The 17,997-nt window shown below is 37.4% G+C and overlaps 1 protein-coding gene across 1 annotated transcript in view; it reads left to right on the top strand.

Moving 5' to 3' along the window:
* Positions 1-17,997, top strand: part of GALNT1 (polypeptide N-acetylgalactosaminyltransferase 1) — an 82,072-nt gene that overhangs the window by 34,040 nt on the left and 30,035 nt on the right. The window contains exon 4 of the mRNA XM_003914303.5: positions 12,917-13,083. Coding sequence (XP_003914352.2) covers positions 12,917-13,083 — 167 coding nt within the window. The remainder of the gene's footprint in view (positions 1-12,916; positions 13,084-17,997) is intronic.

Genomic DNA, 17,997 nt, shown 5'->3' on the forward strand with positions numbered 1-17,997 from the left:
CCGTCTCTACTAAAAAGTACAAAAAACCAGCCGGGCGAGGTGGCGGGCGCCTGTAGTCCCAGCTACTCAGGAGACTGAGGCAGGAGAATGGCGTAAACCCGGGAGGCGGAGCTTGTAGTGAGCTGAGATCTGGCCACTGCACTCCAACCTGGGCAACAGAGTGAGACTCCGTCTCAAAAAAAAAAAAAAAAGAAAATGAAAAAATGAAAATAAAAATGCAACAAAGAGATGGACAACAGTAAAATTATATGAACATTGAAATGACAATCAGGAAATCCAATATTTTAATAATAGGAGTCTCAAAAAGAATTTTAAAAATAGGGAAGAGAAAATTTATCCACAAAATTTTCCATAACTGAACTGCACAAATTTTCAAATTGGAAGAGCCCACCAACTTTTTGTGACAATAGATGAAGATAGACTGCACTCCAAGACATTGTGACTTTCAGAACACTGAGGATTTCAACTCCCAAGGGGGAAAAAGAAAGACCTTTTACAGGTTTCTTAAGAGGCGAAAGCAGGTCACAATCAAAGGGTTATTAATCAGAATGCCTTCAAACTTCTCAGCAGCAACTCTAGAAACAAAGGAGCAAAATTCTAAAGGAAAATAATTTCTAATCTAAAATGTTATATTCAGCCAAACTTGCAATAAAGTGCACCGGTTAAATGAGGATATTTTTGGACATACAAGATCTCAGAACATTGAACTGCCAAGCATCCATTCTCAGGAAGTTACTAGAGATAGGACACTACCATTTAAAACCTTAGTTTTAAATAAACTAAGGACAAGAAAGACATAGAATGTAAAAAACAGGAGATTCAGCTTGTGTGAGAAATGGTGAGAATGACCAGAAGATGATGAAGGGAGAGCCTGAGTGAGAGTTGCACAGGCAGAAGCGACCGGCCCAGACGGAGCCAGTGAGAAAATTCCCAGAAGAGACTTCAAGAAGATGCCATTGAAGTTACACCTGATATGGCTGAATGTCTACAGTAGATTTAGACAATTGATGGAAAGTTTGGGATTAAAATACATAGAAAACCATAGTAAGAAAAAAAATTAAATGGGCACTACCTTCAGGGAAAACTTTAAAAAACTTGTTCAGAGAAAACAAAAGTAATCATAGTTTACTACTACATGGCTTAGCCATGAATAAGTCATGATAAGGTAACTGTTGAATACTGTGCATGTAAAAATTAAACAAAGGAGATGAAGAGTATCTCTTTATCCAGCAAGTTGATTAAGTGGAGATCCGTCAAAAGAAGCTTAATTTGTAAAGATTTTTCACAAACTCTTTGCTTTCCTGAAAATTTAAACATTGTTGAAGAAGACTGTAGACTCTCCACAGTCTACAGTTTAAATGATGCTTGTATTATAAACAACCTTACACTTCGTTCAAGAGCCTCAACTATTATTGTTTCTAGTAGAATCGTTTTTGTCATTTTAATAACTCCCCTAAGTATATCACCACTCTCAACACATGTTATTAAACATTTATGTGTTTTTGTCTTGATGTGGTTTTTGAAGATACTTTTATTAATGAGTACCTTCTAAGTGCATTGTAAGTCACCAGGTTTTGGACATTGAACAGCTTTATGATATTAGGAACAGTGTTGAAATGGTGTGATACAAATGCTTATGCACCAACTTTCACACCTGATGATCAAGACTCCTCAGACCCGACAAAGTCCACTTTTGTGAAAGCTGCCAGTACATAGTCCTTCTGGCCAACCGCTGGGTCTCTGTGGGACTGGGCTGCCTAGGAGGTAGCGCAGAGTCACTACTACCACTGAGTAGCCTTTTTATGTCTTCATTCCATCTCTGGACTGATACCCTTTTTTTAAAAAAAAAGTTTTAGAATTTTTATTATGGAAAATTTCAAATGTATACAAAAATAGAGATAATAATGTAATGAACCCTCATGTATTCACCACTCAGCCTCAGCAATTCCTAACAGTTTTGTCTTATGAATTCTTATACCCTCTGAGATGTCCCCCAACAATCTTTGCCTCCTGGGATTCACACCTCTTTGTAGTCTCCATGTTGCACTAAGATTGGTCTGTTGAGCAATAGAACATGGTGCAAGTAAAATGAAGTATCTCCTTCAATATTATGTTATCAAATATGCTGTGGCTTCCACATTGGTCTTTACTCTTGCTGTGATCATTTGCTCTGGGATAAGCCCCTGACACAATAGCAGCAGCCCTATGTTGACACCTGTGTGGTTTATGGCTTTTTGTGAACAACCAGGTAAGTAAGATTAGAAGCATATTCTCTAACCCCAAGCAAAGACAAAACATTTCTAAATGTTTTGGTATGTAGCTCTGAAAGATAAGGACTCATAGAAAAGAAAAATAAAAATCATGATACCATTTTCACCCCTAAAATAACATAAACAATGATCCCTTCATATCATAAAATACTCAGTTAATATTCAGACTTCCCTAGTTATGACATACATATTTCTTTTTTTATAGTGTAGGTGTCAGGATCAAAATTGCAGCTGGTGGATATTCTCTTAAGTCTCTTTTATAAAGTCTGTAGGTTCCTTCTCTATCTTTTTTCCTTACAGTTTATTATTTGAAGAATCCAGGTAGAATACCTCACATCTTTTCTCAGCCTACATTTTGCTGACTGCATCACTGTGGTGTCATTGAACATGTTCTTCAGTTCCCTGTCCTGTGAATTGGTAGTTAGACCTAAAGGCATATTGTACCAATATCCTTAAAGTCAAGTAAATTGTGTGCTTGTGGTATTAAAGGTGTGAGATCTGGCCCATAATATGCATTGTTATTGGACAGGTTCATTACATGTTTCATTTGTCTATTTTCTCTTTTTGTAGCTCATGTTAGCTAGGAATTAAGTGCATTGAGGAAGAAAATACGTTATCAAAGTTGACAGTGTGAATGCTGCGTATCAAAACTTGTGGAATGAAGCTAATTCCATGCTTAGGTGATAATATGTACCATTAAATACATATGACTTTTTTAAAAAAGAAGATGGAAAATTACTGAACTAACCATCTTAAGAAATTAGAAAAGGAACAAATTAGAATAAGTAGAAGAAAGAGTGGAAACTTAAAGCTTGGAAACTTAGGAAATAAAAACGTACAGTAGAGGAACAGCAAAGTCAAAAGTTCATGGGAAAAAAAATGTTAAAATGGACTAATCAAGAAAATAAGGAGAGTCACAAATCCATATAAGGAGTGAAAGCTGGTGTCATTACAGATCCAGACCTTAGAAGATAATATATCACAAAGATGAGAAATTATAAAGTAGAATACAAACATCAAGTATAGAGGCTCAACAAAGCTAAAAGTTCTTTGGAAAAAAATAAAATAATAAAATCAAAAAACGCCTTCCTAAATAGCAGATAATGGTATGAAAAAGACAGCATCCCTGCACATCTTGCAGACATTTGAAAGATTATACGTAGATTTTATGAGGTTTTTTAAATAGTCAAACTCATAGAGGCAGGGTGTAGAATGGTAGTTGCCAGGGTCCAGTGGCAGGGGAGAAAGGAGATGCTGATTAGTGTTTCAGTTATGCAAGATGAATAAGGACTAGATATCTGCTATACGGTATTGTGCCTGTAGATAACAATACTGCATTGTACCCTTAAAAACCTAGATCTCATGGTAAGTGTTCTTACCACAATGACATAAAGATAAGATTATAAGTGAATATTATAAATAACATCCCAATTTTTAAAAATTTAGATGAACTTACTAGTTCCTAGAAAAATATAACTTAGTAAAACTGACATCAAAGTAGAAAATATAAGTGTTATAGCTATTAAGTATTAAGTTATAGCTATTAAGTGTTATAATATTAATATAAGCTATTAAATTAATTATTTAAAATCATTACACACGGCTGGGCACGGTGGCTCACACCTGTAATCCCAGCACTTTGGGAGGCTGAGGCAGGCAGATCATGAGGTCAGGAGATCAAGACTATCCTGGTTAACATGGTGAAACCCGGTCTCTACTAAAACTGCAAATTAGCCAGGCGTGGTGGCACATGCCTGTAGTCCCACTTACTCAGGAGGCTGGGGCAGGAGAATGGCGTGAGCCTGGGAGGTGGAGCTTGTAGTGAGCCCAGGTCACGCCACTGCACTCCAGCCTGTGTGACAGAGCAAGACTCCATCTCAAAGGAAAAAAAAAAATCGTTACACACAGACACTCACAAAGTCAGACATAAACACAGACTTCCAGGCATAGATGGCTTTGCCAATGAAAACGAAGCAACATATCAAACTTATTTCATGAAATCAGCATGATGTTGATATGAAAATCCAACAAGGTTATTACAACAAAGAAATATTACAGACCAGTAATCTCGATATAGATGCAGATTTACAAGTGAAATCCAGCAATATAAATAATACATTAAAAATCAATTGGTTTATTCCAGGCATGTGAAGTTGGTTTAGGATCATTTAGATTCACCACATTTATAGGAAAACAGGTGGTAAGTTGTGTGATCATTTCATTAGATACAGGAAAAACATTTGATAAAATTTGTCACTGTCATGATAAAACCCCTTAGCAAACTAGGAATAGAAGGGAACTTCTTTAATCTGACAAGATGTTTCTAGAAAAACAAAACCCTCCCAGCAAATATCTATATTTAATAATAATTTTGAAAGCTTTCCCTTTGAGATCTGGAACATGACACAGATGCCTGTTAACACCACTTCTGTTCAGTGTCGTACTGGAGGTCTTAACCAGTGTAAGGAGGCAAGCAAAATAAGTAACTGTTACAAGGATTGGAAAAGAGGAATTAAAATTTATTAAAATGTATTAATTTAAGAAGTTCATTAAAATTTTATTATTTGCAGTTGACATGATTGTGTATAACAAAAATCCAAAAGAATTAGAGGATTAGAATCAAAAAGTGTTTAGAGACTGGGCACGGTGATTCACACCTGTAACCCTAGCACTTTGGGCACCTGAAGCAGGAAGATTGCTTGAGTCCAGGAATTCAAGACCAGCCTGAGCAACATGATGAGACCCCCATCTCTACAAAAAAATTATATAAACAGCTGGACACAGTGGTTCATAGCTGTAGTCCCAGCTACTCAGGAGGCTGAGGCAGAAGGATGTCTTGAGCTCGGGAGTTCGAGGTTGCAGTGAACCATGATTATGCCACACTGCATTCCAGCCTCGGTGACAGTGTGAGACTGTGTCTCAAAAAAAAAAAAAAAAGTGTATTCAGCAAGGTTGAAGATTTTAAGGTTAATATTAAAAAGAAAAATAAATTGCATTTCTGTATGTTATTTTCTTACAAAAGCTAGGAAATAAAACAATTTTAAATAATACTTATAATGCAATCTGAAAATATCAGATATCCAAGAAAGGCTCTTCAGAGTAAACTCTAAAGCAAAGAAAAATTAAATACCTAAATAAATGGAGAACTATCCCACATTCATGGGGTCGGACTCCTTAATATAAAGATGTTGGTTCTTTCCACATTCATTAGTAGATTTAATGCAGTTCCAGTCATAACCACGTTTGCATATGTAATTTGACCAGTTGATTCTCAAATGTGACTGGAAACGCAAAGACCTGGAAGAGCTAGACATTCTTATAGAACTATTAAGATTTCTTAGAAAACTATAGTAATTAAGATAATGTGGTATTGTTGCAAGGATAGACAAGCAGATCAGTGGAACACAATAGCGAGTTCATGACCAGTCCAATACATACTTGAACACTTGGTTTAGGACAAAGGTGGCACTATGTGGCAGTAGGAGAAGGATGATCTTCTAAAAAATGAACAAATGAATGATGCTGGGCCAACTTGATATAATTCAAGACAAAACTGAAACTGCATCTTTACCTCACACCATACAGAAAAATCAATTTTATATGTATTACCTGAAATAAATGTGAAGGCAAACCAGCAAAGCCCTAAAAGTTCACATAGGAGAAAATAGATCTTTGTGATCTTGGCATAGGAAAGGACTTTGTTTTAGGTGTATTTCTACTAGATGGCTGGACTTTTTTCTTTTAAATGACAGCCTACCATTTATTTATTTAATTTTTTGCTTCTCTCGTGCTCATGTTCATAGGCAGCCTACCATTGAATGGACTCTCACTATGTATGTACACGCATATATATTTTTGAGAAACAGGGTCTTGCTCTGTTGCCCAGGCTGGAGTGCAGTGGTGCAGTCACAGCTGGCTGCAGCCTCAACCTCTTGGGCTCAAACGGTCATCCCACCTCAGCCTCTCGAGTAACAAGGACTACAGGTACATACCACTACACTTGGCTAATTTTTTAAATGTTTTGTAGAGATGGGGGTCTCACCATGTTGCCCAGGCTGGAACTTTGTGTTTTAAATTTAATATTTGGTTTTTAATAGATGACTTTTGTATATATTATGACTTGATCTACATGTATTATGACTTGATATATTTGAACTTCTTTTATGTTGAACCATATGAAACTGATATTCAACCACTTTTGACCCATGAAAATGACAGTTTCATAAACTTTGACCTAATAAATCTTGCTTTCTGTTTAGTATCTTTTTCCTTTTTTCCCTCTTTTCCTGCTTTTCTAATTGATACAGTTTCAACTGGTAAAGTTTTACCATTCATGTTTTTCTGTCTCTTGGTTTGGAAGCTGTATACTTTTCCTTTATTAGTAAGACCTATGTATCTTGTAATTGTGAAGGTGTAGATTTATCTTTATGTATCTACATGTTCAGTGCACATAGTGTACTTTTGATGTGAGCACTGATATTATTCTTCAATTGTGGGACATTCCTAGCTGTAATCTCAAATACTGCTGCTTCATTATTTCCTCCAGTCTGTTCTTTTGGAGCTACTTATATGCATATACTAGAGCTTCTCAATCTATACTCTTATTTTTTCTCTGTTTGTTCCTTTTCAAATTGTCTCTAGGTAAATTTCTCATTAATATCTTGATAATGGCAAAGTCCAAGTCTGGCTCTGCCATTTACTGGCTATGTGGTTTAGGACAAGTTGCCTGACTTTTCTATACCTCAGGTCCTTATCTCTAAGATAAGGAGAATTACAAGGGTGGTTGTGAGGATTTGTAAAGTGCTTTGCACGCTTCCTGCAATCTAGGATACAGAGAAGGCCTCTGTTCAAGGAGTGAGCTCCACGTCCCTATTTGATTCTCAGGAGAAGCTGACTCCAAAGGGACTTTTCCATCTCCACTTTTTTTTCTTTATTTTACTAGTCATTTCCTGACTTCCAAAGCAGATTCACAATGAAATGCCAAGTGGTAAATATTAGATAGTATTTTCTTAAGCCTCAGCTGTGCTGGACAGAGGTAGTCAGCTGCTTTCCATTCCTGCTCCCCTATGTGGAAGGAATGATGCTGTGGGATGGCCCCTGGAGTGCAGCTTTTTCACCACCTTTTGGAATCCAGAGAAACCTTGCTTATGTTCTAAGACATGGGCTTAACTGGTGTGTAGCTGGCTGTGTCCAGATCATCCTGTCTGCCAATAACTTCTACTGCCTTGTACAGTCTCTGAGGGCATGTTTCCTGAAGGAAACTGGAGGGAAGAATGACATTATTACACTGTTCAGAAGAGTTAAATAGAACCAACAGTCCCTGAATAACTTTTCTCATGTGTAATCTTAGGGAAGGAAGTGTAAGACAGATTCCAAATCATCTAGTAAGCCAATTCCATCCTATATAGTTAGTCTTAGATATTTAAAAAGTAATTTAAATAGCATTTATTGAATGCTTTATTATATACCAGTATTATACACATTGTCATATTTAAACAGATGGGCAAAGTAGTAGTAATGTGCTCAGTTTACAAATGGGGAAACTTGGACTTAGGGAAATTAAATGATTTGTCCAAAGTACAGTTAGTAAGTGACACAAGTGAAATTTGAATCTGGGTCTCAGGGTCAAAATATGTGCTCTGAATCACTGTGCTTTGCTCTTACTTTTATGGGTAGATCTTAGTTGATCTTCTCTGAATGAGAGTATACAGAGAAGTAATTTTGTAACATTGCCAAACACTGCCTGGCAGGTAGCCAGACATTTTATGAAATATGAATTGTCATTGATAAATGCTAGTGACAGATGAAATTTAATGGAGGAAAAAGAATACATTGAAAATCATAGCTTGAAGGGACATGGAGGAGAGCATCGGATTATACATGCATAGTCACCTTGGTGTAGAAATTTCTTGAAAATTCTTTTCTTGGCTCTTCTTTCAAACTGTAGTTCTTGACATATATATGGATGATTGATGAGCATTACAAGTTTTATCATAAGTTGTGGATTCAGCTTGTAGTTCTGTTACTAGCTGCTATCATGAACAATCTACTTTATTACTTTAAGCCTCAGTTTCCTCATCTGTAAAATTTGGAGAGTAATAACTCTGTCTTAGGGTTGTTACAAGCATACATGGGATAATATATTTAATCCTCTTAATGCAGTTTCAGGAACTTAATAAAAAGTCAGCAGGACCTTTTCAGGCCAGTGCCCGGAGATAAGATAAATAGAGTAGGACTTTTTTAGTAATGGGGTCTCACTTTGTTGCCCAGGCTGGTCTCAAACTCCTGGGCTCAAGTGATCCTCCTGCCACAGCCTTGCAAAGTGCTGGGATTGTAGACATGAGCCACTGCATCCAGCCAGAGTAGGACTATAACAATAGAAAAATATTAGTAATAGTAAATACCAAGCGACTTCTGTAGCTCTATATTTCTGAATTGTTAGGTACACTTATGTGTTATTTAATGACTGGGGTATGTTCTGAGAAATAGGTCATTAGACAATTTTGTCATCGTGTAAACATTATAGAGTGTACTTACACAAACCTAGATGGTCCAGCCTACTACACACCTAGGCTATACGGTATAGCCTATTACTCCCAGTCTGTAAACCTGCATAGTATATTTCTGTACTGAATGCTGTAGGCAGTTGTGTAGTACAATAGTGCTTGTGTATGTAAACGTAGAAAAGATACAGTATAAATATGGTATAAAAGATGAAAAATGGTACACGTGTATAGGGCACTTACCATGAATGGAGCTTGCAGAAGTGGAACTTGCTCTGGGTGAGTGAGTGCTGAGTGGATGTGAAGGCCTAAGACTTTACTGTATACACTGCTGTAGACTTTATCAACACTGTACACTTAGGCTCTACTAAATGTACTTTGCATATTAAGTAATTATGCTAGTATATTGATGGTGGCCACAATGACACTAGGCCATAGGTATTTTTCAGCTCCATTATAATGATATGGGACTACCATCATATATGTGGTCTGTTGTTGTGGGGGTGCTGTTGAAGTTCAGTGGGGTGAATGCCCTGGTTATCCACCACAGTCCACTGGCAGCCGCACAGTTTGAGGGAGAGGAAAACAAATGGAAGCACACTGGAACTGGGGAGGGAAGTATCTTCCTCCTGCATTGTCCCTCCAGCACCTTCTACCTACAGAGCTTAAGTATGCATCATGCATACTGCAAAGGAGAAATGCTTATAGGAGCCGGTTCCATTATCACAGTGCAGGTAATAAAAGGTGTATTTCGAACTAAGAGGCAATACATTGATAATGGGCACACTACATGGCAATGATGAGTCATCTCCAAGAGCTAATGTATTATGTGTTTGTGGATGCTTGCGCTTTAAAAATTGTTTTAATTTATAAGATGGTAAACATTAATAGCCATAATCCACATAAACAAAAGCCCTTTGGGGTCCTCAATTTCTAAGTGTGTAAAGGGATTATAAGTCAAAAAGTTTGAGAACTGTTGCTTTATATTACTCCGTTTAAGTAATGTTGAAAAAGTCAGGCAAAGCTCATCAGTAGTACTAGAAGTCTTGTAGAGTGGTTACCTTGGAGAGGGGCACAAAGGAATCCTTTGGGATATTGGTAATGGTCTGTTTCTTCATCTGCGTGCTGACTGCTTGATGCTTTCATTGTGGAAATTCATTCAGCTGTACACTTATGATTTGTCAACTTTTTGCATGTATATATTTCAATAGAAAGTTTAAGACTATTCCATTTCTTCCTAACCTATACCTTGCTGTTAAACCTATATGTGACTTTTAGAAATTAGCATAAACTGGCCAGGCGCGGTGGCTCATGCCTGTAATCCCAACACTTTGGGAGGCTGAGGTGGGTGGATCACAAGGTCAGGAGATGGAGACCATCCTGGCTAACACGGTGAAACCCTGTCTCTACTAAAAATGCAAAAAATTAGCCGAGCGTGGTGGCGGGTGCCTGTAGTTCCAGCTACTCAGGAGGCTGAGGCAGGAGAATGGCGTGAACCCGGGAGGCAGAGCTTGCAGTGAACCGAGATCACGCCACTGCACTCCAGCCTGGGCGACAGAGCGAGACTCAGTCTCAAAAAAAAAAAGAAATTAGCACTTACACTGGCTGGTTTTCATAACTGAGGATAAAAGTCTCACTTGGGCCAGTGTGGAAGAAAGCTGCTTCCTGAACATGGTCTGTGGCCTTTCTCCTCATCCTCAGCTCTGTGTTGTATGAACCAGTCCCCCTACCCACCTCAAACCCTGAAACACAAAAGGACAGGTGGTTTCTTGATTGGAAAAGCTTAGCTAGAATGCTAAAAGGCTCTTTGGTTCTTCTCAAGTACCTTGTGGCTCTTCCAGGTTAGGGGTGTGTGTTTGTGTGTTTTTGTACCTGTTCTGAGGTTAATTATGGTTGTTTAATATTTTCTCTATGTTTTCTCATTTGCTTTGAGAGAATATTAACCTTTATGAACTCATTATGGCCTCTGATTAACCATTTGATTTAAAAAAATTATTTCATTTTTATCATCTGTCCTTCTGGCTCGTAATATTGCTTCTCCCTCTGATTCTTCCATCCAATTTCTTTCTAGTGTTCTTATATTCTTATAATCTTACTTCCTTCCCATACAGTTTTAGAATTTATTCTTTAACATATCATACAAATAGTAAATTTGGGTTATCACTTCTCTTCTGCAGAACCTGTTGTCTCCACATTTTTCTGTCTTCCTTTCTGTTTCCTAGCCATAGACATGGCTAACAGTACCATTTGTACACTATACATCTTTCGTGCATCACTTGATTTTATTATTTTACTTTATTTTGGTAAGGTAGCAACTACATGGCCACTTTGGCTGTTTCCTGCTTCCCAATTCTACCATAATAATAAGTAGGATTCACTTGGGAAAAGAGATTGTATGTGGCATAATAAGATTCAGCTAAATAATATAAGAAACTCTTTTTCTGACTCCCTTTTACCCATACATAGGCCATTCCTGACTTCAGAGTCTTATTCCAGGAGTCTGTGCATCAGGAATTCAACATATAGCTTGCTCAGCTATGATGTACCTGAAACTAGTACTAATTATAATACATAAATATTGTAGCCACCATTTATAACAGAGTTTTGATGGGAAACTATTTTCAGAAGTATTATTAGTACTGCTGAGAACACATCTTTTCCCCTCTCGCCTAGTCTTCTTTAGTCTAGACTTGGAAGGAGGGAGCTGCAGACAGGGTGGCAGGCTGTGTGGGCCTTCTTGTGGTTGTTAGAGTGAACATAGGGAGTGGGCAGTGAAGTGGAAATGAGGCTGTGGGTAGAGAGGAGGTTACTGGTAGTAGGAGATGGAGACCATCCTGTGAAAGGGGTCTTGGGAGTGGTGAAGAGGGAGAGAGGGGCTGCAGTGGAATATATCGAAGGACAGGAACAGCTACTTGTTGCTCCTTCTCTCCTGGGAGAGAGAAAGGACAAGGGCTGATGGGGCCCCTATGGTGACTACTTCTTTCAACCCTTTTACCTTGTCATCTTTTTACCCTTCCTTTTTCCTTTTCTTCCAGCTGCCAGCCGGCAGCCCTAGGGTAGAGTGTTCAATAAGAAGAGTTATTTCAGCAGCTTCAGAAGAGGAGTCTTATTTGTGTTTTCTTCATTTCCTCCCCATCCTTCCCTTTCTCCACTCCCACTGACAGGCGATTACAGTTGAGACTGGGGAGTGGAAAGTTTGAGGAGCTTGAGAGAGAGCAGGGAATAAAGGAAGAAAGAGGAGGGTGGAGCAACTGTTAGAATTGGGGATACCTGGGAGAGAATTACATACGCACTGTTTAGAGCGGGCTTATGTTCTAAAGCACATCTCTTGATCTCAGGTTACCTACTGCTGTTACTTTCTCTAATAGGCTGTTATCTAGTAATTTTATGTAGCTAACAAGGTTGAAAAAGAGACCATGTGGCCTAACAAAGTGCTAGAAACATACAATTATTGTGTGGATTTCGTGTGTATATCTTTTGAGTGTGTTTGGTATTTCTGATGATTGCATGCTCAGGCATAAATAGTCTTTACTGAACGAGGTACATGTTGATATTTAATTATGGAGGTGGCAGCAGCAAGAATTGGAGCAGCAGGGCATGGGCTGTGGAGTCTTCAGTCAGATTCTGCTGCCTCCTCGCTATCCCTGCCCTGTTTCTCATCTGTGAAATGTGGCTGCACGTATCTGTCTTACAGAATGACTAGGAAGATTAAGAGCCTGGTACATGATAGGTACTCACTAAATATTTATCAGGCATATTTTTGTTTAGGTTATTAAACTATGTAAACTCCAGTGGTTCTGATTTTTTGTCTAATAGGGTCCTTGAAGTACAGTCAGTTTTGGGTAGATAGCTTTATTTCATTCTCTATTAAAGTGAATCACCTGAAAACATTCATCAGGAGGAAGTACCTAATTTTAAGAATATAAATGACATCTTTGAAATAATTTTAATCTAAATATATCATTTTAAATAGGTGCTATTTATTAAACACGTAACATTAACCAAGACTTAAATAAAAAGGTACCAAGGATCCCACCCCTAGAGCAAACTGCTTTTATTGTTCTATCACGCCTTCTAGTCCAGATTCCTTTATTATGCAATCTTAACAGTCACTTTTTATAAAGGCATTTGCTTTGTCTCTAGGTGTAAAACAAAGGTGTATCCAGATAATCTTCCTACAACAAGTGTGGTGATTGTTTTCCACAATGAGGCTTGGAGCACACTTCTGCGAACTGTCCATAGTGTCATTAATCGCTCACCAAGACACATGATAGAAGAAATTGTTCTAGTAGATGATGCCAGTGAAAGAGGTAAATTTTAAATTTTAATGCCAATAATTTGCTACACCTTTTGTCACTAACGGTTAAAGCTAGTTGCTATAATTTTTAACCTAATAATTTTATACAAAATTCTAACTTATCCCAAAAATACAGCATTTGGATTCATTCACATATGTAAAAAAGTACACTCTTGTGAGACTTAAAATATTTAATTAACATTTGATGTGTGTTGCATCTTAATCTTGTTTCAAAAGGAAATAATGCTATATAACATAAACTATTATGCAGGACAGTGAAAAAACTCTCATCGTTTTGTTAGGATTTTCTCTGTGGGAAGCTGCAGGACTGAGTCAGTAGAGAGAGACTGGATTCTGCTTACATCCATGAATGGAGAAATGTAGCTCCATGTTTAGTAGGAAATATCTCTGACAGCAAGATGGAGCCTTAGCTGGGTGAACCTTTGTTCTCCAGATTTTTCTTAGGTTTCCCTATTTTCTCCATTTCTAAGTTTCAGGAATGATCTATAGCTAGGTACATAAAAGGATGAGGAAGGATGAAAAGGTAGGATGTAATATGACTGTCATAATAAATCTCTACAGACTGTTGCCTACATGTCCTTCTAGGAATCTCAGAATTTTTCACAAGCCTAAAATATCCCAAACTATAGCATGAAATACTCTTTGGGAAAGGACATATTAATTAAAGGTGCCTGGGTCAATATTATATATTCTGAATCCTTACTAGAGATTTCACACTACAGAGTACCATATAGAAAAGGCTCCGCTTAGTCCATCAGTAAAGAAACTAGCTTAACTTAGATACCCAGCATGTCCTAATTTTCTTATTCATATCTCATCTCTTTAGGAATCACTGGTGTCATGTGTTCCACCAATGTTCCTGTGTTCACATGAGAAAAATTTAGAGCTACAGAAAATAATTTCCTACTTCTTTTCTTCATCAGCCTTAAATGATCTACCGTTTTAACCTCTCTTGCTAGTATCTTCGACTTTCTTGCCTATTCTCCCATTGCATCTATGATTTAATTATCATACTTTCTCCTTCCTGTGCCCACACTGAATACATGCATTTAATAGAAATTAAGTTTATTCATGTCAAATATCAATTATTTGGAGTAATTAGTGCAATAAAAACTATTTAAATCTTATTACTTTGCCAGATTATACAGATGCAAATGAAGAATAAGATAAATCCTACCTTTTAAATTAGCCTATATCTTACATTTTTAATCAAATTAAAGAGATAGTTTATAATCACACAAGACATTTAAATAGTATAATACATGACATAATTACATGTCAAAAGGAATAAGAGCTGTTAAGAATACCACACGTAAAGAAATAATTGTTGACAACAGAATTATAAACCTCGTGTGGATAATCTATTTGCTAGGAATTAATCCCTCTGTAAGAAAATTAACCTAAGTTAATATAAGGAGGAATATATACAAACATTTATCCTGCAAATGACTTGTGCTTGGTTTACTTATATGTTAATATTTGCTGGATTAAATATATTCTTCCAGAAGAGATACTTAACCTGAGATAAAATGGATTATTTTTTCATTTCCTCCTTTGTTTTTCTCTCGTTCTGTGAATGCCCAAGAAGGCTGTGTAGAATAATAAATTTTTATAGGATATGACCTAATTTAAAAGGTGCAGAGTCCCACAACAAGTGACAGAGAAACTCACCTATACCAGTTCTGTCTTTCCTTCCCCTCATGCAGACCTCACCTAACACCCCAGTCTGTGTACATCTGTGAGAGGAAACTGGTGTGAGCAGGTGTCTACCTCACTGCTCCACCTGAGGCTTAGTCTCTAGGCGGGGTCCTGGAGTGCCGCTCCAGAGTCCCTGCTGAGGGGTGTGTTTCTCCTTTATCTTCCTGCCTTGGAAGCCTCAAATATCCAGGTTACCATTTCTGATATCTGGGAGACACTAGATCTTTGTTTTTGTGGTTATAATTTGCAGTCTTGCTTTCCAGGTTGAGAATCATCTAATGTGTTTTTCTTTGGCTCCATTGTTTAAGTCGTAATTGTTAGACCCAGAAACCAGAGCAAGCTCTTTGCTTTTATGTAACTCTTTAAATCTGCCTTTTTTTTCCTATTCATGAGACACATCCAAGGCACCATCATTTCTCACCCGGATGTGGAAATAGGCTAACAAGTCAAACTAATGTCCCCATATACTCTTACCCCCTCCCATCTAGATGTTCATCATGGTGCCTCCAGAGTGAGCTTTTTTAAAGCATGCAAATCTGATCATTTCGCTTCCATGATTTAAACCCCTCCACTAAGGCCTGTATGACCTGGCCACACCTGGCAACTCCAGTCACACCTTGAACCATTCCCATACTTATTCCCTCTGTCCAGTTTTCTTCTTTCAGTTTGTTAAAGAGTATCATCCTTCTTCCTATCTCAGGGCCTTCGCTTGTACTGATTCTGTTCCCTCTCCCTGGAACATTGTTCTGTAGGGAACATTCGTCTCCACCATCTATCTCCCCAGCATTGTCAACATTGAATCATCCATCCATCAGAGTTCAGCTCAGATGTGATATATTTAGAGAGGCCTTTCTTGACCTCTCCAGACCTGTCATGTCTCTCTGAAAACATCTCATAACACTCTACCCCTCTGCAGCTCTAACCAGGGTTTGAATTATTTATTTGTCTGTTTAATAGGTATCTTCCCCCAGTAGACTGTATACTTTGTCAGGTCTGTTGGCTCACCATTATCACCTCACTTCCCACAGTGCCTGTACATAACAACAGTCTAGAATTACATAATGAATGGGTGAAAGAATAATGTACGCTGGTACATTTAATCTTCACATTTACTTCTTTTCTGTGCAAACTTCCTAATTGGGTTGTATAGCATAGATAGTGTGCCCGTGGCCTCTGAATACTTGATTTCAGGTTAACCTGCTGAGTAACTCTATTAAAGAAGTATGAAGTAGGTGCTGTAATTATTTGTTTTATTGATGAGGAAAATAAGGCTTAGCGTGGTAGATGAGTATCCAAGCCTTGTATAAATCCAGAGCCTGACCTCTTAACTGCTGTGTACCTCACTTCTGATTGCTTCTGGTGCAACTTTACTGTTACAGGATCTGTAATAAAGTCAGAATTTGGACGAATCCCTAGTTTATTTCAGAAGTTATGTAATTTTCATCTCAGAAAGTTATCTTAAGACTTAGAATTTATGTAATGTTTCTAATCTGAGAAGACTATTATTTTTTCATTTTATACAAAAAGCAGAGGTTTATATTTAGTAGAGGTTAGGCATCAGATTTATTAGACTCTGATTTCCTTATTCTTCCCTACTACTCTTTAGAGTTTTGGCTAATATTTCTCAGACATTGCTGTGAACAGTGAAATTTTTCCCTGATGTTCACACTCTCTGACAATCTCATACCCTGAGAAATGCATAGGGATCCATTTATAGGCCAATAGTTATAAAGATGTCCTAATAAGAAGATTCTCCCTTGTTTTTGATGTAATAGTAGCTTCTAACTATAATCTCTTAACTCATGGCTTCATTTTTGTAAAATGAGACTTGGATAGTTCCTAATTCCCCACCCAGCCCTGAGTCCATAATTCTATATTGACTGAAAAGAAGACACCTATATCCTAATGTTATTGTGTGAAAGCCACAAAGATGTCAAACAAAGATGCCAAGAAAATTTGTGGAAGAGCAAATTTTATGAGTTACCAGACCACAGAATCATGCATCTTTTTAAAAATTTTGTTCATAAACAAGATAGTATAGCTTTCAAAGACATGTGGGACTTGGGGACTAGATTGCTTTAGTTCTGAAGAAACATTTTAAACTAATATTTTTGGAAAAACTTGTTGGGAGACACATTGTTTATGACACATCCAGTCTTGATTGATCTAAGGTACTAGATTATATCTTATACTCTACTGCATGAAATTCTATCAAATTCTGGATACAAAGTATTTTAAATTTGCGCTTGATCAGGTGCTTCCACAGACTTGAATTGTTCTCTCTATAGAGTTCCCTTCTAGGATTCTCTTGTTGTAGATAAAAAGATGGGCTTTAAAGTCAGCCTGACCTGGGTTTGAATCTTGGATCCATCCCTTAACAAGCTGTATCACCTTAATCAAATTCATGTAATATGCTGAGCCTTAGATTTTCATTTCTAAAGTACGCATAATAACACTTAACCTCATAGGGTCGTTGTGAGCATTAAATGAGATAAAATATATAATGAGACTAGTATTACATATGTTAACATTGTACTAAACAGACACAAAATGTTAATAGGTACTACAAAATGTTGCTCTTCTCTGGGATTGGCACTACCCTTACCTTTTTACTCAGAATCAAGTTAGATCCTTCTGACCCTAAGACTTGGTTCATAAAATCACAGTGATATCTTTCAGATAACTTTTTAGCTCAAATATTAGAAAATATATTAGCAGAAATGGGAAAGATCAGTGTTTTGGTGTAGTGGGACACACAGGCCTTTCTCTTTTACAGCTTTTATATCCCTGATTGTTTCATTATTGAGTCATTTTGTCTTGTTGAGTCAAACAGGCAAGAATCATTTTACTCCCATTTGTCTTTTCCACCTCACTATGCAGGAAGCCTTTTGGATCTCCACTTTTAGTATTTAATTAATAGATGTAAGGATAATCTCTCTAGGGGTCCCAGTAGTTTCATCTCAAATATTTTCTTCCCTGGAGAGATTATCCTCATACTTACTGTATGGTGACTAGTTGGAAAGGCATTTGGCCATATTACCACTAATAGCTTCTCTAGCATAAATTCTGTAAACCTACCTGATCTGAACAATATTTTCTCTTTGCTTTGAGGAAGTTGCACCTTTTCTGCTTTTTAAAGTCAGTTGTGAACTTTGGAGGAAAGGTTTGCCTTATCCTATATGCTTGCCTGTGTCCTGAGGAGCATAAC

The sequence above is a fragment of the Papio anubis genome, chromosome 19 (genome assembly GCF_008728515.1).
Source record: "Papio anubis isolate 15944 chromosome 19, Panubis1.0, whole genome shotgun sequence".
NCBI classification, from domain to species: Eukaryota; Metazoa; Chordata; class Mammalia; order Primates; family Cercopithecidae; genus Papio; species Papio anubis.